Below are 25,088 nucleotides of genomic sequence, written 5' to 3'. Positions count from 1 at the left end.
TGCCCGAGGCCGTTCCTGATGCAGTGCCCGAGGCCGCTCCCCATGCCGTGACCGAGGCGGTGCCCGAGACCATTCCAGAGGCAGTGCCCGAAGCCGAGGCGCCTCAGGTCTCCACAGACAGTCCAGAGTCTAGTCAGGTTCCCGTGAACTCACCAGAGTCGAGTCATGTTCCTGTGAACTCTCCAGAGTCGAGTCAGATTCCCGTGGACTCTCCCGTGTCGAGTCAGGTACCGGTGGACTCTCCGGAGTCGAGTCATGTTCCCGTGGACTCTCCGGAGTCGAGTCATGTTCCCGTGGACTCTCCGGAGTCGAGTCAGGTACCGGTGGACTCTCCGGAGTCGAGTCAGGTTCCGGTGGACTCACCGGAGTCGAGTCAGGTTCCGGTGGACTCTCCTGAGTCGAGTCAGGTTCCGGTGGACTCTCCGGGGTCGAGGCAGGTTCCGGTGGACTCTCCGGAGTCGAGTCAGGTTCCAGGTTCCAGCGGACCCTCCGGAGTCGAGTCAGGTGCCAGTGGACCCTCCAGAGTCGAGTCAGGTGTTTGTGGACCCTCCAGAGCCAGGGCCAGTCACCGATGACCCTCCAGAGCCAGGGCTAGTCACCGATGACCCTCCAGAGCCAAGTCAAGTCACTGGGTGGTCTGTTGCTCCGCCCTGGGGGACTCTGACATCAACCACGAGGACGTGGTGGTCATCCGCTCCGCCCTGGGGGACTCTGGCGGCGACCACGAGGACGTGGTGGTCATCCGCTCCGCCCTGGGGGACTCTGGCGGCGACCACGAGGACGTGGTGGTCTTCTGCTCCGCCCTGGTGGGCGCCTCAACATGCCCTTCATGGACTTCTGGTTTGTGTACTTGGTTTCTGTTATGTTTCTGTCTGTTCCCTTCAGTTAGTCTGGCCCTCCATCCCTCCCCCTGAACCTCCTCCAGTCCTCCTCCCTCCTGGTCTCCCTGTTTTGTGTTTACACTTCTGGTGTCTGTTCCCCAAGGTTTCTCTTCTGCTCCTTAGAGGGGGGGGGGGGGGGGGGCGAATGTCACAGTGACTGGTCTGTATATCCCTGGGTGTCCACTAGAGGTCTCACTTTCCCTTATTTGGTCACCTTCCTCCTTGTTGTGTTAACTGATTGTTCCCCGCCTGTCTCCACTTCCCTCATCATACTTCTGTGTATTTATACCCGGTTTGTCTCAGTCTGTGTTACGGAGTCCTTGTTTAATGTGTAAGTTATTTCATGTCCGTCATTCTTGCCTTGCCTTGCCTTGTGTTGGTGTCTTGTTTATGTTTTGTTTTGGATCTTCTGGTTTTGACCCTGCCTGGACTGTTTACCCCTTTGGATTATCCCTTAATAAACGACTTACCTGCAATTGGTTCCCTCTCTGTGTTTTCCATAACACCGATCGTGACAGATCCATTGTTTAAAAATCATGTATGACACGCCAGAACACTCAGAAAAAAAAAAAAAAAAAAAAAAGACGACAAATAATTCATCTGTTTATTACTTTTGGGAAATATATTCACAAACAGAAACAGGCAAATAGTAAACATTCACCAATATAAAACAGAATTGATTCATTATGTATTTAATATTCTCAAACAACTGGCATTTGCAGTAAAAAATGAAATGAATGCATAGACTATTTATACAGAAAATAGTTCCGGTCCTCAAATTTGATTGGTTAAGTAAATTTCCTATAGTCGTTTCACTCTTTGTACACAATATATATTGTGTTTGGTGCTGATTTGAAGCATAGCTGTTTAAGACATTAAGTGTATGGTGTTAGTTCTGGCAGGTCGCGTGAGTCAAGCTCGAATCAGCTAACTCTCAGCTGATCCACATCTACCTATAGGAATACGACGGGGAGGTTATTGATGCCAAATCCACACGGCAGACTGGGGCAGTTGTGGCCTAATGGTTGGAGAGTCGGCCTTGTAGCCCAAAGGTTGCGGGTTTGAGTCTCAGGTCGAGCAGGAATTGTCCGTGTGCACAAATATGGCTGCCCATTCCTCTGGGTGTGTGTTCACTATGCACTGCTGTGTGTGTGTATGCGCACCTGGATGGGTTAAATGTAGAGCACAAATTCTGAGTTTGGGATGTCACTTCATTTCACCCGAACTGTATGCTAAGTATCAATCATGTTGATGATAGTGGTCCTAAAATAAGCCTCTTTTCTTTTGCTTCCTGGTGGAATTCTCCTTGTACCTGTCCCTCCATTCATTTCTCTGTGATTTCTGTTGTGTATTGATGTCTGCTCAATTGTATGATTACGGTATATTTTCTTTATTTTTCTGTTTATCTGCTCTTACTGTTCTACTTGACCATCTGCTTAAATTATATGAATTACTTTTTCTGTTTTCCATTTTTGCACACTTGTTACACTTGCACTTCTTTATTTTTAGAGTTTTATATTTTACAGAAATACTTTATCAGCCTCTAAAGCATATTACTGAAGATGAAGAAGTCTCTCCATAAAGTGAAACTGAAGTGGAATCTGAAACAGTACACACTATTTACATTATTTTCCTCTTATTTCCTGTTTAAGCTCTGTAACATATGTGTGGTCCTTTCCATGAACAACCTCCATGATGGCCAATGCCTGTAACACAAACAGAATTATCACACACTTCTGGCATTACCGTTGTAAAGGAAAAATAAAGAAAAATAAAAAACTTGGGAGGCAATTAGCACATTAAAGCTGTAGATTAAAAAAACCTGACTAACCAGTGAACCAAACTCGTTACACAGCATCTGAAATGTTATTATGGTCAATTTGAAAAGCCCGAGCAGATATCTCGTAAAGTATTTCTGTATAATTGCCTCCCAGACCTGACTTACACGACTGTGTTCCCAAACAGCATGCATCATCCTTCAAAAGCAATGACCACATTTATTGTGTTTCATCTGCTTGCTCTGAGGTGCATTTAATTTATTACATATGGAAATTATTATATTTAATGGCCCCTCCTACTTTTCTTAGTTATATTTAGTGCCAGTTTATCAGGAAGTGATGATTTTGTGCTCTATGACTTGTTGGATGCAAACGGTGCTTATTCACAATTATTTTATGCAACATTCCAGTTTTGTAACTTTGGATGGAATCTGGAAATTCTAAATAGAGATTTATAGTTTCTGTTGTTATATTTCAAAAGCCAGAGTATAAATCACTTACTCTCACATTTACGTTCATGTAATTGCAAACCCATATAACACCGTGTTGACATTGGCCGCAACCCTTGACACATCACCTTGCACCACAACAATTTCAGACTGTCTAGACTTTCTCCCATGCAACACAAAAAACTTCAACACAATGAAAGAGAAAAGGGACTTGGGCTGTCATGCTCCAAATAGTTTAGATTTGTGCACTACATTTAAAGTCTTCCACAAGAGAGCCATACATGTTTGGAATGACAAGTTAGTTTTGGAGGAGTTTGTACCTTTTGAAGTGCACTTATGCCAGTGGACTTCCTGTCCAGAGCCATGTAGAGTCTGCCCATCTTTAGATACATTGATGCAATATTTAAAGAGTATGCTGGGTAAAGGACACTACAGATAAAAAGAAGACATTAATATATTGGTATATGCACAAATATTACATAATTCCTGTACCATAATATAAACATGAGGATGTGTGTGTTCTTACGTGTATGGCTTCAAGACTTTTTCTCCATATCTAACCGCTCCATCATAATTCTCCATGAAAAGACAGATGCCCATGGCCTGGTACATCATATGAAGGATGTAGATGTTAGTGTCATCAAACACTGCGCTCATCTTATCAATGCTGAGCTCACACATCTCTAGCAGCTCAGCGGGACATGAACGAGTCAAGATTCAATAAACATTTGATTTAAGCTTCAAATTATTTAATGACCTTTGACTAAACAACATCAGTGGTGGGCTAATGTGTTCTGGGTGGTTGCTAGGGTGTTGCAAACCTGATCTAAGTGGCTATATTCATTTAAGGTCTCAAGATCTCATTCATTTTCAAGGTCATTCAAGGTCTCATTCATTTTGGTCTCAAGATATGGCTTTGGACAAAATAAAACAACACTTCTCTTCAAAAAGCAACACAATTTGAGACACTGAGGTTTTAAAACAAGTGACAGGTTTGTTTAAATCACTCCTAAATCACAACCCATTAGGCAGTAATAATAGTGATGCTTTAGTTAGCAAACATTAAAAAATAAAATAAAATAAAAATACTTGAATTATACAATGATTAATATTTTGGATACCTCAGTACTGTAATGACAGATTTATGAATGATGCAATTAAGCAGCACTGCAATTATGCAATCAATTTTGCACACTTCAAGAAGTAAAAAAGGGTCAAAAAAGGATATTTTTCTCAAGTTTGGCCCTGCGGAAGTCTTCCATGGCATTCCGAGCATAAAACACCATATCCCGGATCTCCTTTTGACTGATTTCATCACTCAGTTTCCGCACCTTCATCTTCTCCATATCCTACAAAACCACAAAAAATATATAATCTACATGTTATATTATATTAATATTATAAAACAAACCTAACTGTAAGTAATTTACTAAAAGCTCTCTCTTGTACATGTAATGAATACACATTTTTACTTTAAGATAGATGAGGCATCCTCAGTCAGACATTTGAATTAGATTTCTTGAGGTTCTGATTAAATTAGGTTTTTAGTAGTGTTAATTATAGTGTTAATCCTTATAATACCAAATGTCCTTATAGTATTGGTACGTATATTGGAGAAATGACCTTGTAATCCACCAAAACCAACACACACACACACACACACGTTGGTATTGGTGGTTTACAAGGACTCTCCATAAGTGTAATGGTTTTTAAACTGCACAAACTGTTTTTTTTTTTCTATCGCCCTATGCCTAAACCTATCCGTGACATAAAACTTTGTGCATTTTTTGATTTTCAAAAAAAAAACACCATTTAGTATGTTTTTTAACATAGGAAGTGTCCTCATAAACCACCATCATATTGTAATATCTATGGCATACACGTCATTATACAAATTTGTGTCCTCATAAACCACCCAAACCAGTGCACACACAGGCACACACAATCTGTTTTCATGAATATGGACTAAAAAATAAAAGTTACATCTGACACAGGACTAAGACTGTCTAAATTAAAATAGCTGACAAAATTAACACTAGTTTTTAGGGTATTTTTGTAAACCAGTAATTTCTAATTGTTTATTGCGTATCTGGCTGCTGTGTAAATGGGTCAAAGACAAATTTTCGCAAATGCAACAAAATAGATTCCATCCATTCCACACACCATGGATTTGGTTGTGCACTCTTTGCAGTCACAGCTGAAGTAGTAGATGTCTCGGAGTTTCTCGATCCTGTCCTCTGTAGGGTACAGCAGGTCTATGTAGCTGGTATATATCTGTGCACACACAGAACAAGTACAGAGAAAGCTGTCAGTAACTTCAATTCATATTCAAGACAAGTCCATGACAGCTTCAGTTTTACCTGCTATTGACTTTGGACATGTTGGGTAATCCAAAAGCATGGTCACTCATGAAGCATATGACCACATTACATTAAAAAATCCAACTTGAAAAAGTTTAAATGACTATGTTTAAATTTGCTATGTTGGCTCAGTGAAAGTCAGTATAACTAAGTTTAATACAAGTACTTTATATTTAATAGAATACTTTTTAAACAAAGTTTTTTTATCTCATGAAGTAAAAAACAACACTTCACAGTTCAGTTCATCCAAAAAAAAAAAAAAAAAAACGTCTGCCAACCTACTTTGAGCTAAAACAATCAAATTTAGGAAATGTCATCCCACAAAAAAACAAAAAAACAAAAAAAAACATGCTAAGAAAATAAAATAATTAACATAAAATAAAACGTTAACATTTGCTTACTTTGGGGGCATGAAGAAAAATGGTGGTTAAGTGATTTAGTTCCCACCTGTCCTCATTTCAGTTAATTTCCTGTTCTTATCAGTTAATCTTGATTCATTAGTTTCCACCTGTGTTATATTAATCATCTCATGTGCTCCTTAGTTTGACTTCCTTTATAAGCCCTCAGTTTCTGTTTCTTCTTTGTCTTGAGTTGACGTTGATAGCCCAGGACACAACAAGGTGACGATTGTTTTCAGTTCAGCTAGTTCTGGCATTTATAGAGACCACTAGTGTTGGATCTTTGACACAATATCAAAAATAACCGACAGAAAGGAAATATAATGGTTACCATTGTAACTCTTGTTCCCTGAAATAATATTAATGAACATTTTGTTAGTCATTTCTCTACTTTAACACTTATAAGAGAACAGTGGCATACTGACCTCTTGCCCTTGACCGATTTTCTGCACAGCCCGTACTTCAGCGTTGATACCCCTGTATGTGACTATGACGTTGGGACAGCAGCTGTGGTTCAAGAGGGCAATGCTGAGAGAGCAACAGAAAAACAATACCGAAATGTGGGAGGTGAAAAGTGGATAAAAGGAGTGTTAGAAAGAACCATAAAGAGTTAAAATAGAAATTTGAAATACAAAAGGCTGTAAAGGAGAAAAATGTCCCCACTCAGACATACCAAGATATTTCTCTAAGAACACAAAACGTTGGATTACACTTTCAGCCTAAATGCTGGGTTGAAACTGTTGGGTAAGGAAGCCCGGGGTTATTTGTGCCAATGTAAGTATTAAGATAATCGTTTGTAATCAGTAACCCAGTGGTACAATGCTGGGAATGTGGATGTGAACAGGAGAAAACATTTCTACTTGTTTGAACTAGATTTGCTGGCACAGGTTTCTAAATTCCCTCAAACAAGTGTTTGTCATCACCGATATCTGCCGGTTTTGCATCTTCAGTTTGTTTTTCTCTCTCATCAGTTTCTCTTTTTTTTTTTTTTTGAATGTGAAACAGTGGACCTGGAGAGTGTTACAACCTTGTTGACAAAGTAATTAGCTGAGCTTAAAGAGTATACAAGGTAGTGAAAATGCTACACTGGCACACATAAAAAAACAATTATACTTTTTTGGGTTAAGGGGCATGTGCTTCAAACTAGTTTTGAAGTATTACCTTTTTAATGTCAGTTTGGTTCCTGTGCAACTTAAGGCATGGCCAATAAGGTTTGGTCAATTCCTTTCAAATTCCACCTCACTGGAAGTTGAGACAATTCTTATTTTTCTCAAACAGCAAGCTTTCCATAATTTCTATGGCTTTTTGCCATGGCTATTTGCTTGGCCAGTGTCTTGCTTTACTTCATTTTCTTTTGATGTGTTAGGCTCTAAGACGTACAATTATTAACAATGCCATAATATTGATAATCTTTGCCAGAATTACTCGGGGTGCTTCTCAATACTGAAACTGACGCTTCCTCGTTTCCTTGCTCCATCCTCCACCATGTGATCCAGAAACCGATCAAACTTAGCCATCTTGAAGGGCATCTCAATTCTCTAATTGCACTGCGAGGTACAAGAATCAAGGAAGCTTCCTGAGGAGTCATGAGAGAGCATACACAGGTGTACCTTTCCCTCACATCCTAAGGGATGGAGGTAAGATGCGAGAAAAGTTAGTGAAGAAAGGAAACGAAGATGCACAAATAAGAAATGAGAAGCACCCCTTATGTTTTGTTTTATCTTTCTTGTCCAATGTTCATTTTGTTAACGAAATTAATGAAAATGTTTGTTGACAGAGTTTTTGCTTTGTCAACAGAAATATGAATTTATATATATCACAGCAAAATATTTATATGCATTAGCAACGTTTTCTTAGAAAAGTAAAAATGTGGAAATTATATTGTTAATTCCATAGGTGTTCAACCCTGCTCCTGGGATTAATTAAATTACTTTATGCCGTAGATGCTTCAGAGCTCATGCAATACAGTATTTAAATGCAATACTGCACTTACGCAACCATTTTCAAGATCAATTTATTTCTGAAACTAAATAAAGAAACGAGTATCTGTGAGTATCTGTTTTTAAATAATCAATCCATTACCGATAATCACTGATAATAACAAAAAATAATTTGTAATAATTTAATTAGTGACTAATATGGAGTGTTTTTAAAAAAAATACACTGCAGCTCAAAAGTTTGGTATCAGTAAGATTTGTAATGTTTTTTAAAGAAGTCTATTCTGCTCATTATGACTGCATTTATTCTTAAAAACCATAATATTGTGAAATACTTTATTGTATGTGTTTGTTGTTTTGTTCTTATGTTTATCTGTGATTATGATTACTTGCCAAGGGACCACTGATGAAAACCAGCTACTGGCTAAATTCGGTACAATGCATGAAATGGAAATTTTTTTTTTCTTCTTTAAAGCAGGGGTCTCAAACTCAATTCCTGGAGGGCCGGGGCCCTGAAGAGTTTAGATTCAACCCTAATTAAACACACCTGATCGAACTAATCAAGTCATTCAGACTTATGGGAAAACTATCTAGTATGTGTGTTGGTGCAGAATTGAAACAAAAGCTCCAGCATTAGTATCAGTTGCAAATACGATATCTAACAAAGCTAATTTTTTAACAACAACAGGACACTGTTTTATGGGCATTAAGGACTGCTCACACACCATGTCCAAGAGAGGCTGGACCATCTAAAGTTCCCTATTACAGCAGCATATATGATTATTCATCATCCAACAGTCTTGTAACACAGATTGTGTATGTGTTTTCTTGTGCTTACTCTGGAAAAATAGCTAAACCCAAGCTTGAGAGTTCCTCATCCTCCACAGTAAAGCCATTACAGTGAACCTGAATAAAGTAGACATAAAACATCATGTATCATTGCATTACTTGTCTGTTTACTTTAATTGGACTATTAAGTGATTAACTGACCCTTTGCAGAGACCCCTTTTGGTTACCGTTGCTCGCTTAGACATATTTAGCAAAACACTCCAAGGATTTAATCTAGTCTGATTGTCAGTACAATATGTTCATAAAGTGCACACTTTTGGGGGGCATATGTAGAATGATGTGAAATATTTCAAAAAGCATATTTATTATTTGTTGTTTTGGGCCACATCTCATATCCGTACTGGCCTGATAATTATTCCTGGATATATTTCATCTACTCTAGTGCTCCAAACATTAACAAGAACCATTTAGACACACACATCAATATTCATCAAATTGTCTTTTACTATTTAAAAGTATTTTAATTAAAATATTCTTTAAAAAATAATAATAAAAAAGGTAAAAACAAACATTCCAGTTGATTTTGTTGAATTCAAACTCGAGGTAAAAAACTAAAACTAAAACTAAACAAAAAAAAAAAAAAAAAACCTTAAAACGATCCGACAGAAAAAAAAAAACTCAGCCTATTCTTCTTTTTAAGAGTTATTAAAACAAAAACAACAACAACTGTAAACTGTAAAGTGGATTATATTCCATGTCCCCCCTAAATAAGAAGTTTTCAAACTTGAAAATTGGCAACATTTACAAAATTAATATTTGCAATCCATATCCTCTGCAAATGACCTGCTTGCTGTTGCATGATGACATTTGCTCTGTAGAAAAATCATGCGTGATTGCATGTTATTTATTAAAGAAGGATTGATCAGTAAAGCGGTAAGGAAGGGCATTGCTAAGGGTCAGCTGTCAAAACTTCTGTGTTTACCTGTGATAAAAGTGTGAGCAGGGCCTGATGATCAGGGAAATCCAGGTGTTTGGAATAGAAGTGATGGAGACCGGCTATATGTGCTTCATTCATCTCTCTTTTCTCATTATCCATATCCTCCATGTCTGCGAGAAAATAAAGACATAATAACATTATATGCAGTAACAGCTTTACATGCTTAAAGTTAACATAAAATTACATTTGCAACTCACTGTAAAACCCAAGTCAAAAATTATTCTATGGGTGTTAATCAAGGGCTGATAACACCCCTCTTTAAACATGGAGAAAAAAATGGGTCTTTGTAGGGCCTTGGCTTTGGCTTTGGCTCTGGGTGAGCCTGGGTGTTTGTGCTGTGCCATTCTCTGGATATACATGCCCTGGAATAAACATGGAGAGTGGGCACAGTGTGGTGGTGTCTACATCTTCTTCAACCACCCCCACGTTCATGGGGGAACCGATCAGCCATGACATAGTCGATTTAGTGTTGCAATGTGCAACTTGAGTTCCCCCTCATGATGTATCTCAGATTTCTTATTTAGTTAAACAGGCTGGGGCAACAGTGTTATTTTAGTATCATTGAGACACTATTATAGTTTATATTAAAGGGGTCATATGACATTGCTAAAAATAATGTGTGTTTAGTGTAATGCAATGTGTTTATGTGTAAAAACATATTATTTTCCACATAATGTACATTATTGTTTCGCCCAAACTTTCTGAAATGCATCAATTTTTCAAAGATCATTCTAAAAAAGTGAGGTGTTCTCTGATTGGCCAGTCTCCCAGTGCACTGTGATTGGCTGAATGCCTCAAGCGTGTGATGGAAATGTTATGCATCTCAACACTGTGAAGCAGAGGTGGGACTTTCAAGTCACAAGCAAGTCTTCAAGTCATATCTCTCCAGTTCTCAAAGAGTTAAGTAAATGATATAATTAAGTGACTAATTAAGTGACTAATTAAATGACGATTGATTGTGCATTAGTGGTGAACACTGGTTGTTACTAAGACTTACAGAGGATCAGACTTTAATGTTTTATCGTAAAAAAAAAAAAAAAAAGTTATGTAGATCAGTGTTATTTTTAGTTCGACAGACACCCACTCACACACACACACACACACACGCACACACACACACACACACACACACAAAGAACCAGCATATGAATCTCAACAATAGTGATGATCAACAAAATGATTCATGCTGCAATGCATGCTGGGTAACACCGCAGTAAAAACTCCCATCGTGCACTTCAGTATGAAAAATGATTGTCACCGCTGTTTAGGATCATATGATAAGTGTTCATGTCTAAAAGTATGAGCTAATGGAGTTTTTGTGGGGCTAAAAATATTACTTGGAATAAAAATATTGTGTTCTTTGATGGAATATAAGACATGGGTATAAGGAGTGATTTCAGGGCTTCTGACAGAAAGATCAGTTGAATCAATTAAGGAAAACCTTTCAGGGTTAAGGGTGATTGATGCGAAGAGACTGAAATATGTAAAAGATAAAAGATAAAGAAAAAACTATAGGCGGATAGCTTGTCAGTTATGATTCATTTTGATGAAGAAAAGTTGCCGGGTAAAGTGTGTATTGGGTATGTAAGTTACAGAGTTTGGCCATATGTACCACCACCAGTTAGATGGCTCAAGTGTCAGAGATTTGGTCATATTGCTGAAAGTTGTTAGAGAAAACAGTGCTGTGCAAGGTGTGGAGGTGAGCATGAATACGGGAAATGTGGACATGGAGTTCTTCCAAAATGCTGCAACTGTAGAAGTAATCATAGAGCAGGTTAGGGGGGTTGTAAGGTAAGGAAAGATGCTGAAAGTTCAATGTTTAAGAGTATTTAAAGGAATTTCATATGCAGATGTGTAACTGAAAACACAGTCCCGGTGGATATTTGGTTATACAGTTTGGTCTTTCCAACTCCCCACCGGTCTTATGTTTGTTTACCTGGATGACATATAAATTTTTTCTTTGTCTCTCCAGGAGCACGCTCAACACCTCAGATAAGTGCTTCAGAGGTTGCTAGAGAATGGGCTTTTGGTCAAGGTGGAGAAATTCACTTTTCATGCACAGTCTGTTCCTTTCCTAGGGTACATCATTTCATCTGAGGGAATACGGATGGACCCTGAGAAGGTTAAGGCTATGGTGGAGTAGCCAAGCCCAGATTCCCATGAGGCCCTACAGAGGTTTCTGGGTTTCACCAACTTCTAACGGCATTTTATTCACAACTTCAGCCAACTAGCAGCACCTCTGACTGCCTTGACCTCCCCCAGAACGGCGTTCAGGTGGTCAGACACAGCTGACCACCTGCCCCTGATCCATTATGTCAGTTCGTGGTGGAGGTCGATACGTCAGAGGTGGGGCTAGGAGCAGTGCTGTCCAAGCGTTCTCCCACAGATGACAAGATGCATCCCTGCTCGTTTTTGTCTCGTCGTTTATTGCCTGCCAAACGTAACTACGACATTGGTAACAGAGAGTTGTTGGCAGTCAAGTTAGCGTTGGAGGAGTGGTGTCACTGGTTAGAGGGGTCGGGGGTACCTTTTATCGTCTGGATCAATCACAAGAACCTAGAACCCCCTTCCTTAAATCTTACCCTGGAGGTCCAATGCACTGCAGAGTTTAGCTCCAACCCTGGTCAAAGTCACCTGTCTGTGATTTTCTAATGATCCCAAAGACATTGATTGGCATTGATTAGAATGCTCAGGTGTGTTTGATTAGGGTTAGATCTAAACTCTGCTGGGAAGTGGATCTCGAGGTCCAGATTTGAGGATCCCTGAGTCCTAGAATATATCAGAACCACCGAAGGATTGAACTCCAGGCAGGCTCAGTGGGCACTTTTTTTCAGTCATTTTGATTTTTCTCTCTCATACCGCCCGGGTTCCAAAAACATCAAACCTAACTATTTATCGCATATTTTTGACTGATGATATTTTTGACTTTTGATTCTGAACGCCCATTTACTCCCGAGTGCATTTTACCCGAGCCCCTTATTGTCTCCACACTCACATGGGAGGTTGAGTCGAAGGTCAAGATGGCCTTAAAAGGGGTAACCCCTCTGCCTGGGTGCCCACCGAATTGCTTATTTGTGCCGGAGAGATTACAGTCAGACGTCATTCAGTGGGGGCACTGTTCCAACGTGGCTTGTCATCCAGGAGTTAATCGCACTAGTTTTTTTGGTCAAGCAACAATTCTGGTGGTCACACATGGCTCGTGAAATTTTGTGCCACTGGTAAGACTTCCAATCGACCCCCAACTGTTACTTTAACTGCTGCCTGTCCTTTCGAGACCCTGGAGGGGTCGCAAATTCTTGTTCCTGGTGGACTGGGAAGGTTATGGTCCGGAGGAGAGGAGTTGAGTTCCTGCTAGCGACATCCTGGATCACTCCCTTATCGATGATTACAGTCGACAAGTAAGAGGGTCTGGCATATAAAATTGTATGGCATATGAAAGGGAAATAATTCAGTAAAAAAAAAAAAAAAAAAAACGATTAAATTGATGTTGGCATAAATTATTTAATTTTGCCGATTATACTTAATAGTTTTTTTCAAAGGATATGAAGGTCTTGTATTTATTTTTATATTTTTTGAAAGCAACAAACTTATATAAGAAAATATAGAAAGGTAGGATAGGTGGTAGCAATATAGATATACATTTTTTAATATAGATTTTTACTTTTTCTTCGTCTCTCCAGGAGCACGCTCAACACATCAGACAAGTGCTTCAGAGGTTGCTAGAGAATGGGCTTTTTGTCAAGACGGAGAAATGCGCTTTTCATGCACAGTTTCTCTTCTGATATCAATGCCTCACACTCACACACTTTTTTTTTTTTTTGCAGTTCAGTAATAGCTGAATGTCAGTCAATAAATCAAAGAAAAACAACTTCATGATGTTCATTCATCATGTGTTATAAGCAGAAGGTGTGAGCCTATCTACTACTTTGAGCTTTTGAATCAGCAATGCACAAATGTTCATTGTGAAACAAAGTGCTTGATAGCATTACTTTGAATTAATATAAGGGTCAAGAGACAAACTAAAGCAAAGCTTTACCACAATTATGGTGGCATGTTGTGTGTGTCTGTTTTTATTTATTTATTTTTGTTATCTAAGGCTGTGACAGTTCTTGTGTTTCTCTTTTCTTCAGTAATGTTGAGTGTTAACAGCAGATGTTCATCACTAATGCACAAGACCGTATTTTAATGGTCTTGGTCTTGTCATGGACTCGTGTGCATTTTGACTCTGACTCGAACATATTAGGAATCTGACTTATTCCTGAGTCCACTCGAGTCCCAATCAAAATATTTCATAATTATTACTGTATGCTAATATTTCTTTAAACGGATATATGATTGTAGGGCCCTATGATTTCTGCAATGCAGAAAACGTGGACGGAATCACAGAATGCAGTCATATAAAACGGAATTTACAGTTTAACACAGAATGTCACAAAATTTGTCCTATTTTGAATGAATTATGAGTCAGGTCCCCGTTGAGTTGAGTCAGGTCCCTGTTGACCGTCCTGAGTCAGGTCAAGTCAGTGGCGCAACTATCCAGAGTTAGAGGGGTATGCAGCAAAACATTTTGGCGCCCCACCCCCCACCCCCACTTCTAAATATATAATTGTGCCGGACATCATCATGTATGGGCTTTTAAATAATAAATTTCTATTTTAAAGTATATCAGACAGCCACTGTAAGCCTACCATAATTATATGGTATACATGCACACACACACACAGTTGAGGTATAGTATACATTTTTTAGGTACAGAAATTGAATAAAGTAATCAAATGTAAAACAGCATCACATATTTGACTAAAAATTAAAGATTGTTCTTTATTAAAGTTACAAAAGCTTTAAAAAAAATAAAATTATATATTTTTTAGATATTCTTTTTATTAAACATTTTAATTATTACAAACAAAAACATAGTAAAACAAAAACTCAGCACAGGAAATAATTAACATATTCATGAACATGTGGACAATTTACATACAGCATTTCATCATATGATTGTACCTAAATTTTATCCAGTTTTTGGTTTATGACCATTTAACCTTTAGACACTTAAAAATATTCTCCCATTTTTTAAACAGGTGCGATTTACCATTGCGACAATACCTCAATCTTTCTAGAGTTACAACTTCAGATATCAGATTTCCACATCTGAGTAGAGGGGGCATCACTACCAACCCATTTGATTTACAAAAGCTTTTTATTCAAGATCAGTGAGTAATTTCTTTGTTGTTGCTGATTGATTAATATAAAGACTGTCACTATAAGAGAATGCACTGATACAGTGGCCTACGTTCAGCCGTTCAGTTCATGTCTGATAGTATAACATTACTTACCAAGACGGGCATCAGGCATTTTGACATCATTTTTGTCTGAATTTGGCCATTTAAATAAAATACTTCAGAGAGATCTTATATTTGCGCGCGTGCCAAGGCGTGGGTTTGCGCTTCGGATGAGCGCATGCACAAATCTTTTCACTGCGCGTGCGAGCTCACGTCCTCTGCCTCTTAATTGTTTAAACTGACAAATCTTAAATTTGTTTAGTTTAAACACAGATATCAACGCGTGCTGTTCAGGTCTCATCTGTGATGATGGAATAAATGACTGCTCATATTCCAGTTTTACATATTCTCCGAGCGTAGACGTCACATTTTAAATCCTACCTTTTGCCTTTCACCATTCACTTATTTAGCTGCTGTCAAATGCCATCTCCTTTTCCCTCTTTCTTTTTCTATTTTTAGCCCCCGAGAGCTTTTTTGTTTCATCCATCTTTTTCGAGTTTCAACGACAACGCACTAACGTCACTGCTACTTACTCAGCGCTCACGGCGCCCCACCCACTCGCGAGGTTCTATGTCTAAATTCTATGATGGAATATTATGAAGGCACAGGCACCTGTTAGTCCACTAAAATATATATCTAATTTAAATATAGATTTTTATTTTTTATTATATAAAAAAAAAAAATTAACCATTGCTTTGGCACCCCCATGGTCCGGCGCCCCTATGCGCCGCATATGGTGCATACCCACTTTTTGCGCCACTGGGTCAAGTCATCATTAACACTCATGAGTCAAGTACTACCACAGTTAGACCTCAGGAGTCAAGTCAAGTCAACAATGATCTTCATGGGCAAAGTCAAGTCACCAGTGTTCTTCATGGGCAAGGTCAAGTCACCAGTGTTCTTCATGGGCAAAGTGAAGTCACCAAGAATCTTCATGAGCAAAGGCAAGTCACCAATGATCTTCATTAGCAAGGGCAAGTCACCGTTGATCTTCCTGAACCCAGTCAAATCACCACGCATCTACCAGAGCCTCTTCACGTCTCTGCTGAGATACCGGAGCCTCTTCACGTCTCTGCTGTACTACCAGAGCCTCTTCATGTCTCTGCTGAACTACCAGAGCCTCTTCACATCTCTGCTGAACTACCAGAGCCTCTTCACATCTCTGCTGAACTACCAGAGCCTCTTCACGTCTCTGCCGAACTTCCAGAGCCTTGTCATGTTTCAGCTGAACTTCCTGAGTGCTCGTACTATCCTGTCATGGCCATGGAGGTCATCCATCAGGGCCACGCAGGCCACCCTTAACCTGTTCATATTCTCTATTTCAGGTTTACCTAACCAGTCTTGCTCTCCTGTGCCATCGATCCCACTGTGGTTGTCTTCTGCGCCTCCCTGGTGGGCTTCTGTCTCGACCACACGGAGGTGGTGGTTCTCTGCACTGCCCTGGTGCACACCAGTCCCTTCTGCTCGGCTGTGGTGGGCTCCAATTCCATCTGCGCCATCCTGGTGGGGTCCAGTTCCACCTGCTCCACCCTGGATTCCTGCCCTGTCGGCTCTGCCCTGGGCCCCTGAACTTTCCGTTCCCTCCTGGCCTCTTTGTTTTGTTGTTGTTGTTTTTTTGTTTTGTTTTTTCACTTCCGGTCTATGTTTCCCTCTATGGACCTGGCCCTCTGTCCCTCCCCCTGGTCTTCGGCCGATCCACCTTCCTCCTCGTCTCCTTGTGGTTGTTGTTTTGTTTTTTTCACTTCCTGTCTCGGTTTCCCTCTATGGACCTGGCCCTCTGTCCCTCCCCATGGTCCTCGGCCGGTCCACCTCCCTCCTGGTCTCCTTGTTGTTGTGTTTTTTTTTCACTTCCTGCTTCTGTTTCCCTCTATGGACCTGGCCCTCCGTCCCTCCCCCTTATCCTCCACCAGTCCACCTCTCTCCTGGTCTCTGTGTTCCTTGGTTTGTTCTTGTGTTAGATGGAGCATCTGTGTCTGGTCTGTGTTTCCTTGGGTGTCCACTAGTGGTCTCACTTACCCATAGTCACCCCACTGCAGGCACTACATTTCCCACTAGCCTTTGTCCCATTCATCACTGTTAATTGCACACCTGTTAATTGCACTCAGCTGTCTCTACTTTCATCGTTTTCACCTGTCCATATAAACCAGCCTGTCTCTATCTGTTTCATGGAGTCCTTGTTTTCCGTCACCCGGCTTTCTCGTGTTCCCTTGTGTTTTTCTTGTTTCTTGTTTTGGACTGATTTTTGGTTATGACCTCTTGACTGTTTTGGATTTGATTTTGGATTACCCCATTAAAACACTGCATTTGGATCTCTCATTTCCTGTGTGCATTCCTGACACATTGTTTCCCGATACTGCTCTTGCCTCAGCTGCTCTTCAGCGTAAAGATGTGGATCTAGCAGTGTCATACACACTGGTAGAAGGAGTGCTAAAAAGGCTTCAAGAACTGAGGACAGAAAGTAAATTCAAGGTTGTCTTTGAAAAAGCAAAGAAGCAGCCCGAGGCTGCTGGAATTGACCTCCTGACAAAATACCTGGCGAGTCAAGAGCCAGAAAAATACCTGCAAGGTATAAGTACAGTTCCAAGTCAACAGGGGAAGACCATCACCCTGAGAATTTGGAGGAGTTCTACCGAACAAAGATGTACTACACCTTTTTGGATACCATTACTCAAGAGATACCTTATTCAAAGGAAAGGATACTAGTTCAACTGGCATTATCCTCAAAAGCTTACACAGTCTGACAGTAGCATCCAAATGGTCAAAAGGAGTAGAACCTGGTGATGAAGAACTTATAAGAACAGTTAGTAAGTTATACGGGATTGATGAAGAAAAGGTCTTCACAGAACTTAAATTTTTAATGAATCCTCCTCCAAAAATGTGATTTCCAGGAAATGCTAAAGTGCCTAAAAGACAATGAGATTGAGTCTGTTTTACCCTCTCTTTCTTAACTGCTAAAAATTTATGCAACATTTCCCGTCTCCACTTCTACAGTTGAGAGGTCATTTTCTAAGTTAAAACTTGTGAAATCTGTGTAATGAAGAGAGGCTTTCTGACCTACTGCTGCTTTTTTTATTAATTAATCGGGAGGAAGTCATTCAAATATTTAAAAAGGCACCAGAAAGACGAATACTGATTTAAATACAGGTAATTTCATAAAAAAATTGGTATAAAAATGTATTAAAAAATTCATTTGGTTATGCCCCTGCCGCTTAGGAGGTCTGTGCATGCTACTGCTGGCATTAATGAAAGTGCATTAGCATGGTTCAAATCATACCTATCTGACCGCCATCAATTTGTTGCAGTGAATGAAGAGATATCATATTGATTACAAGTGGAGTGTGGAGTACCTCAAGGCTCAGTACTAGGGCCATTAGTTTTCACACTTTACATGTTATCCTTTGGGAGATATCATCAGGAAGCACGGTGTTAGCTTTTGAAACACTATAGCTCGATATATCTTTAAGGCCTGGAGAAACATACCAATTTGAAAAAATTAACGAAATGCATAGTTACATAAAAAACCTGGATGATGAGTTATGTCTTACTGCTTAATTCTGAAAAAAAAAAAAACAGGTGTTAATTATAGGACCTAAAAACTCTGCATTTAATAACCTAGAACGCTGTCTAAGACTCGATGGCTGCTCTGTCAATTCTTTGTCATCAGTTATGAACCTAGGTGTTTTATTTGATGGCAAGCTTTCCTTTAAAAGCCACATTTCTAGCATTTGTAAAACTGCATTTTTCCATCTCAAAAATATATCTAAATTATGACCTATGCTCTCTGTAGTGTGTAATTGTGTAGTGTGAGCATGTAAAAAAAAAAAAAAATTCCAATTGGAAGCTTGTGACATATATACCCGCACATCAACCCGATCGCGATCACTTTATTCAGCATTCATGTAAACACTAAAATCTGATTCATCAATGAATCCAGTCTGAATCAAACAAAAATGGTGCATGTAAATGTAGCCAATGATACCAACTGATTTCTCTATAAAAACTGATTATTAAGTTTTGAATATGGATATTTTTATTTTTACAAAAATGCATCGATTCACTACAGTAGGCCTTTGTTCACCCCCTGGAGCCATGTGAGACACTTTTGAGATTTTTTTTTTTTTTTAGACACAATGATGGGCTTGAAAGATGGATTTGTCTATAAGTAGAAAATCATATACCCCATGGATGACATGAGGGTAAGTAATTTATGGGATAATTTTAATTTTTAGGTGAACTAACTCTTTAACTGAGTTTAACTGAGACATTACATGCACATATTATTTATGAAAAGATATAGGCTACAGCATGTGCCAAAAGCTTTGTGCATGCAATTGAAGAGCACGTGCTGTGAGCACAATACAGTTTTTGCACACAGCAAAATCCCCAGTGTTAATTTAACACTCTGAGTGTGGACTCATATAAACACTGAAGCAGTGTTAAAAGTAACATTGAAGCAGAGTTGAAGTTAATGAGATAATTAAGAAGTTAATTGAGTTATGATTAAGCATTATTGAAGACACCTGATTTTAACAAGCAGAATCACCAAACGAGAAAATCACAAGTTGTGTGTCACCATTATAGTGGTCAATGTTTGATTTAGCTGGGATCTTGGCTTGTAACTTTTTACTTTTAAAGTTTGTTTGACAAACCAAGAGCAAAAATCATTGCGTGTTGATGATTATGTTTTAATGTAATCGTTGTTTGACATGAGTCATTGAACTCATTTGTAGTGTTTTCTCAAAGTAAAACTTCCATTATTGATTGTCACAGCTTTGATTCCACAATGAAAAAAATCTGTATTTTGTAGGTATCTCTTGCAAGTGAATCTGATTTTTTTTATTTATTTCAGGCACACACAGATAACAATAATCAGCGTATGAATCTCAACAATGGTGACAAACAGCATATTCAGATAAACAGACCAACTCTGAAAATCAAAAAAAACTAGATACTAAAAATGAACATAAAAACAGCAAAAGTAAAATATAGTTAGAATAAAAAGTTAAAAAGACAGTTCAGCTCATAATTTATTCATGCCGCAATGCATGATGGGAGCCATGGATGAGTTTTTATTGGCTACAACATGCTTTTTTGATGGTCACCGTTGTTGTGATGCTCATGCTGATTCCTGATGTCTGTGTTTAAACAAAAGATTTCTTTTGTTTTTTTTTACGTAGTACTAACTATTAAAAACATGTCATACTATGTCAGAAATGCAGAGTTGCTTACTTTTCTTTTTCACTTAATTTATGTATGCAGTAAAGAAACCTAAACTCAGGCATTCAGGTCACTTTATAACAAATAGCTCAAATCACAATCAATGGCACACATGATTGCCTTTGCTGTGGTCTGTCTGTATGATATAATTCAGTCACCACAGCCACATAAAATCTAAAGATAATAACTGAAGGGTCAAGATCCCAACTAAATCAAACATTGACCACTATAATGGTGACACACAAATTGTGATTTTCTCGTTTGGTGATTCTGCTTGTTAACATCAGGTGTCTTCAATAATGGTCAATCATAACTCAATTAACTTCTTAATTATCTCATTAACTTCAACTCTGCTTCAGTGTTACTTTTAACACTGCTTTAGTGTTTATATGAGTCCACACTCAAGAGTGTTAAATTAACACTGGGGATTTTGCTGTGCACTCACTTGAATCGCACCTGGCGCTGAAGTGAAGTGGAGCGTGCATCTGAAAATCTCCCATTCTCAGTCACTCTGCGTCTAAGGCTATGTCCAGATGAAGCCAGAGCTTTCTCTATCCAATCTTTTTTTCCCCTCGTCTCAAGAAATATCCACGTCCACACGTAACCACAAAACGATGTAGTATACATGCCAGATCAACATGTGGTGCTTTAAGTCTGCCACAGAGATACACTAAAAACGGAGAAGACATGACCTACGCACATAAACCTTGTGCGTGGTACACAAACGAACATGGAACAACACATTTATTTATCTGTGTTAATGAAATGTTAGTTAATAAAAAGACAATCGCTCAGTGTGTGTTCATGTTTTGTTACGTGACATAGAGGTGTCTGACTATGGGCGAGACGTAGGCTGATGACGTCATCGTTTCAGAAAATATACGGATTCACTGTCCATACGAAAACGCAAAGGCAGCATTTTCAAATTTATCCACTCTGGGACCCGGTTTAAAAAAATATTGGTTTCACTCTCCCAAAACGTTGGATCCGTGTGGACGAAACGCCTATACGATACAAAATTTATGCAAATACAGCTAAAGGCGTCTCCGTGTGGACGGGGCCTAAATAAATGCACTTCTTGTCAAGAGAAAAAGTGACAGAATCAGCAGTTTTGAGTAGGGTGGCCCATCCTAGCCCCGCCCCTACGTTAATTGCGTTAAATATTTTTAGCGTGTAAAATTTGAAAAAATAATTGCTTGTGTTAACGTGCTAATTTTGACACCACTAATACATATATGTATATGTATTATATATTTGCTGATATGATGTGAAAAGCTACTAGAGTTGATCGCTGTACATTTAAAAAAGATGAAGTAGATAAAATGCACAATAAAGTAAACATTGCAATAATTAATCAACAGTAGATCATAATGCTTATCATAATGCGTACTCATTGTGTCAGGATCTCCAGCTAGAGTGCCCATGAGATCCTCTAGAGGGCTCTCCATCATTTACCTGTACCATTGTTTCACGGACTACATCTCCCATAACACCCCATGTCAGTAACTAGGAGGACTATTTAAGTTACACACGATCACTCTCACATGGTAAAATATTGTTTTGCTGTTGCAGACTCTACCAAGCATTTTAATTTACCATTGCATTTGCCTTGTTCCATTGTTTTGTTTATTTTATACTTTGGACTGCTCACTTGGATTTTGAACATTGCCTGTTCCTTTGGATTACTCTTTTGAAAATTTGGTTTGGATTACACTGTTTGTTGGATCTTGAGCTTACCTCACCTTTGTATTAATAAAGCTTCCACTAGGATCTATCTAAAGAGTCCTTGTTACACATTAATTACAAACTACTTTGAAACCACAAGCATGTAGAATGCTCAACAGTGCCACATTTTACTTTGTACTTGTAGTTTACATTTATTCAATTAAATAATATACTTTTGTAGGTTAATAATTAGATTAGGCCACCAACTCCCGTAACATGATTCCCATTTACCATCCCCAGTTTTAAGACCTAAAGAGTGGTAGTTACTTTTTATGAGCTTAAATATGATCAAAATAAAAATAGTAAAACACAAAAAATACAAAACACAGCATGCCCTCTCTGTCAGACGCACTGAATGAATTCTGGTACTTACGTGCTTCCATATCTCTCAGTAAGAGTAGTCTTTCTGACGGGCTTCTCTCTTTCTGGTGTCTCTGTATCAGTAAGTATGTGTCAATCACTCATTGATTCTGTATCGACAAAGAGAGTAATAAAATGGTGTTTGTATCTGACCAGCCTGGCGATGATTCTGGCCATCAGTCGCACTGTCTCTGAGGGGCACCAGTTCTCTCCATACACACACATAGCATGACACTCCAGCTTGTGCATGGGCCAATTTTTTTTCTGTCAAATACACAAAAAAAAATTACACATGAAAGACTCATTACTGCATATACACTATACACATCATGAATGTCTTTAAGGTATAAAGACATGCAGAGATAAGATGCTTATTGTATGCCTTGCAAGATTGCAGATTATGAAAATATTTAAAAGATTTTCAGGAAACAATGGTAGAATTTGTGGAATATAGTATATAATGCTTTATGGCAGGGGTGGTGGATCCTGGAGAGAGCCCTCCAGAGTTCAGCTCCAACCCTAATTAAATCTCACCTGCCTGTAGCTTTCTAGTAACTCTTCAGACCTTAATCATGTTCAACTGTGTTTGATTAGGGTTTAAGCAAAACTCTGCAGGGCTGCGGCTCTCCAGGACCGACGTTCACCAACCGTGCTTTATAGTGTATACCAAAAAGAAAAAATTATTATTATACAAAAAATTATTTACATTTTTACATTAACTAATATTATTTTTCCTAATTTTATTTATAATAAATAAATAAACCAAGAGCAAATGTAAAAAATATTGTCACAGTTTTGGAATATATTAAGATGAAAAAATGTAGCTATATCCCCCCCTGATGAATAATATGGATAAACTAATTAAACTGATTTGTGTGGACAACTAAATAGTGTTGTGATGTGATTGCTGTGGACAACTGTACACATAAAATTCAGAGGGAGTTGAGATGCTATATTTAAATCCTAATGTGCTTTGCAGATGGAGCCTAAAAAAATATGGGGAAAAAAACATATCAATGACTTGCTGCCATGCATGAGGAGTTGCTGATGTTTCTGAACTTCATAAACCAACAGCCACTTAAAAGGGAAATTCACTGTTGACATGGAGGACTTTTCATAACTGTAACTTGGCTTTCTCTACAGTAGAATGTTGAAAAAAACTAATTCTGAAATTGCATTTTGTACATGACTAGGGAAAACATATAAAGACCTTCTTATGTCACCTATAATTAACCTTTGATTTTGGCACCATCTGTTGATCCAACTGAGCAGGAATATAAAAATGTGGAAGTTTGATCTATAGTTTTAACAAAGGTCTTGTGATATTAATTTCATTATCAGCACAGTACATGCATTGCCCAATTTTCACTCATGTATGTCTTTCTTCCAGTTTCCTTATCAGATCTTTTGCTTGCAGATTGTTTCTTTGTTCTTTTTAGTACTGTTAGTATGTATATTATTGTGTATGTGTGTGTTTTACCTGACAGTTCACATTGCAGTAGAATGCTTTTTTGCACTTTCCACATTTTGCAAGACCCTTTTTCCTGTACATGAAAAAAAAAAAAAAAACACACACATAAACACCAAAGTTCATTAAAACACTTCATGCTAAAAAATGTGTTTATGTGTCTGAAAGAACAAGAACTATTTTCATGTAACGGTAAGCATGTTTCATATGTAAATTACTATGTTTATTACTACTTAAAATATTTAACGTCATCACTGACATGCATTAACTATATTTTCAAAGTGACTTGCGGTACATTTATAACTAAGAGAGACTGGAACAGAATGTGATAAAGAAAGGTATTAGAGCAGCAATCTCTCTTTAGCAGCTGTCAAAATGAGTGTGCTGTCACCACACAGGGCCAAAGCAAATGTCCTGAGTTTTGGGCAGCTGCTTCAGGACATTCTGCTGTATTTTTAGATGTGCCCTTTTGGAGCTTATCTGCTGGTCATGACAGAAAAGAGAAATAAATCTAAAAGTAGAAAAGGGCTTGTTTATATTGTCTACTGATGTCTTCTTTTCTGTTTCTATATATATTAACTTTAGACCATACCTTAGACATCATTCAGACTAAAATCAAGAGAACAACTGACAGATAAGATTTATTTAAACATTACTCTCTCTCTCTCTCTCTCTCTCTCTCTCTCTCTCTCTCTCTCTCTCAAAGATGTGTAAATCTCAAAGCTTGTTTGCACCTCTACTCATGCTGTGAAATCCTGCCATTCATTCAGCTTCATAAGAAAGTTCAAACTAAGCTGTAGAAATACATTAATGCTAACAATGAGGACGTACACATCTCTATTTACAAATTTTGCTGCATATATTATATTTCCATTAAGAGAGTAATTTGTTAGAATAGTACTATCATAAAAATATAGCCTGCGTAACAACAGTAGCCTTTAAGACAAATCATTATACAATACAAAGACAAAACCATCCCTGCATAAATAAATAATAAATAAATAAATAAATAAATTCAGACCTTGCAAAGCATTGTTCACAGATGAATCCTCTCTCGCTGACGGACAGTACGTATGAATAAGCGGGGCACGAAAAGAGCAATTCACCGACTTCATACGCTCTGCTCACCCGCAGTCCTCTGCCCTTCCCCGGGCTGCTGAACTGCTCAATGCCCGCGATGCCCTCACACTCCATCCTCACACACAAACCTAGCACCTAACGGTAGACCGCGCCGGTGTTCCGACTTCTGAGCTTTTCGATGTAACTTAAATGGGTGGAACATATATGAATATTTATGAGTTCCCCACCACGCCCGACTCTCAGAATTTATTTCGGGAACGTAATAATTCTATTAAATAAAACGTTTAATAATCAAGCGTCACGTATGCCTTACTACAACTGGTAAGACTTTATAGTTTGTAATATTGTTGTTATCGTGTATGCATGC

General features: G+C 38.5%; 1 protein-coding gene across 1 annotated transcript; it reads right to left on the bottom strand.

Annotated features, from left to right (window-relative positions):
• Nucleotides 1-1,471: 1,471 nt before the first annotated feature.
• On the bottom strand, nt 1,472-25,088 carry smyd2b (SET and MYND domain containing 2b). Its single transcript, XM_052534443.1, has 12 exons — nt 24,663-25,088; nt 23,654-23,717; nt 22,327-22,437; nt 22,187-22,247; nt 9,575-9,699; nt 8,642-8,709; nt 6,292-6,394; nt 5,272-5,382; nt 4,337-4,457; nt 3,635-3,809; nt 3,429-3,537; nt 1,472-2,587 (listed from the first exon to the last, which is right to left on the bottom strand). Exons 1-12 carry the CDS (start codon nt 24,833-24,835, stop codon nt 2,507-2,509), a joined length of 1,302 nt encoding a protein of 433 aa, XP_052390403.1. The 5' UTR covers nt 24,836-25,088; the 3' UTR covers nt 1,472-2,506.

Source organism: Carassius gibelio, chromosome A20, assembly GCF_023724105.1.
Source record: "Carassius gibelio isolate Cgi1373 ecotype wild population from Czech Republic chromosome A20, carGib1.2-hapl.c, whole genome shotgun sequence".
NCBI lineage: Eukaryota > Metazoa > Chordata > Actinopteri > Cypriniformes > Cyprinidae > Carassius > Carassius gibelio.
The sequence above is the reverse complement of the archived record's forward strand: the minus strand, read 5'-3'. Positions and strand labels throughout refer to the sequence as shown.

Excerpts from the sequence above, each read along its gene's own strand:
- smyd2b (XM_052534443.1), bottom strand. The coding sequence starts at position 24,835 with ATGGAGTGTGAGGGCATCGCGGGCATTGAGCAGTTCAGCAGCCCGGGG. Across the intron at positions 22,248-22,326 it reads CCAGAATCATCGCCAGGCTG|AGACACCAGAAAGAGAGAAG; the intron begins GTCAGATACAAA and ends TTACTGATACAG. Across the intron at positions 8,710-9,574 it reads TGCTCACACTTTTATCACAG|GTTCACTGTAATGGCTTTAC; the intron begins GTAAACACAGAA and ends TACTTTATTCAG.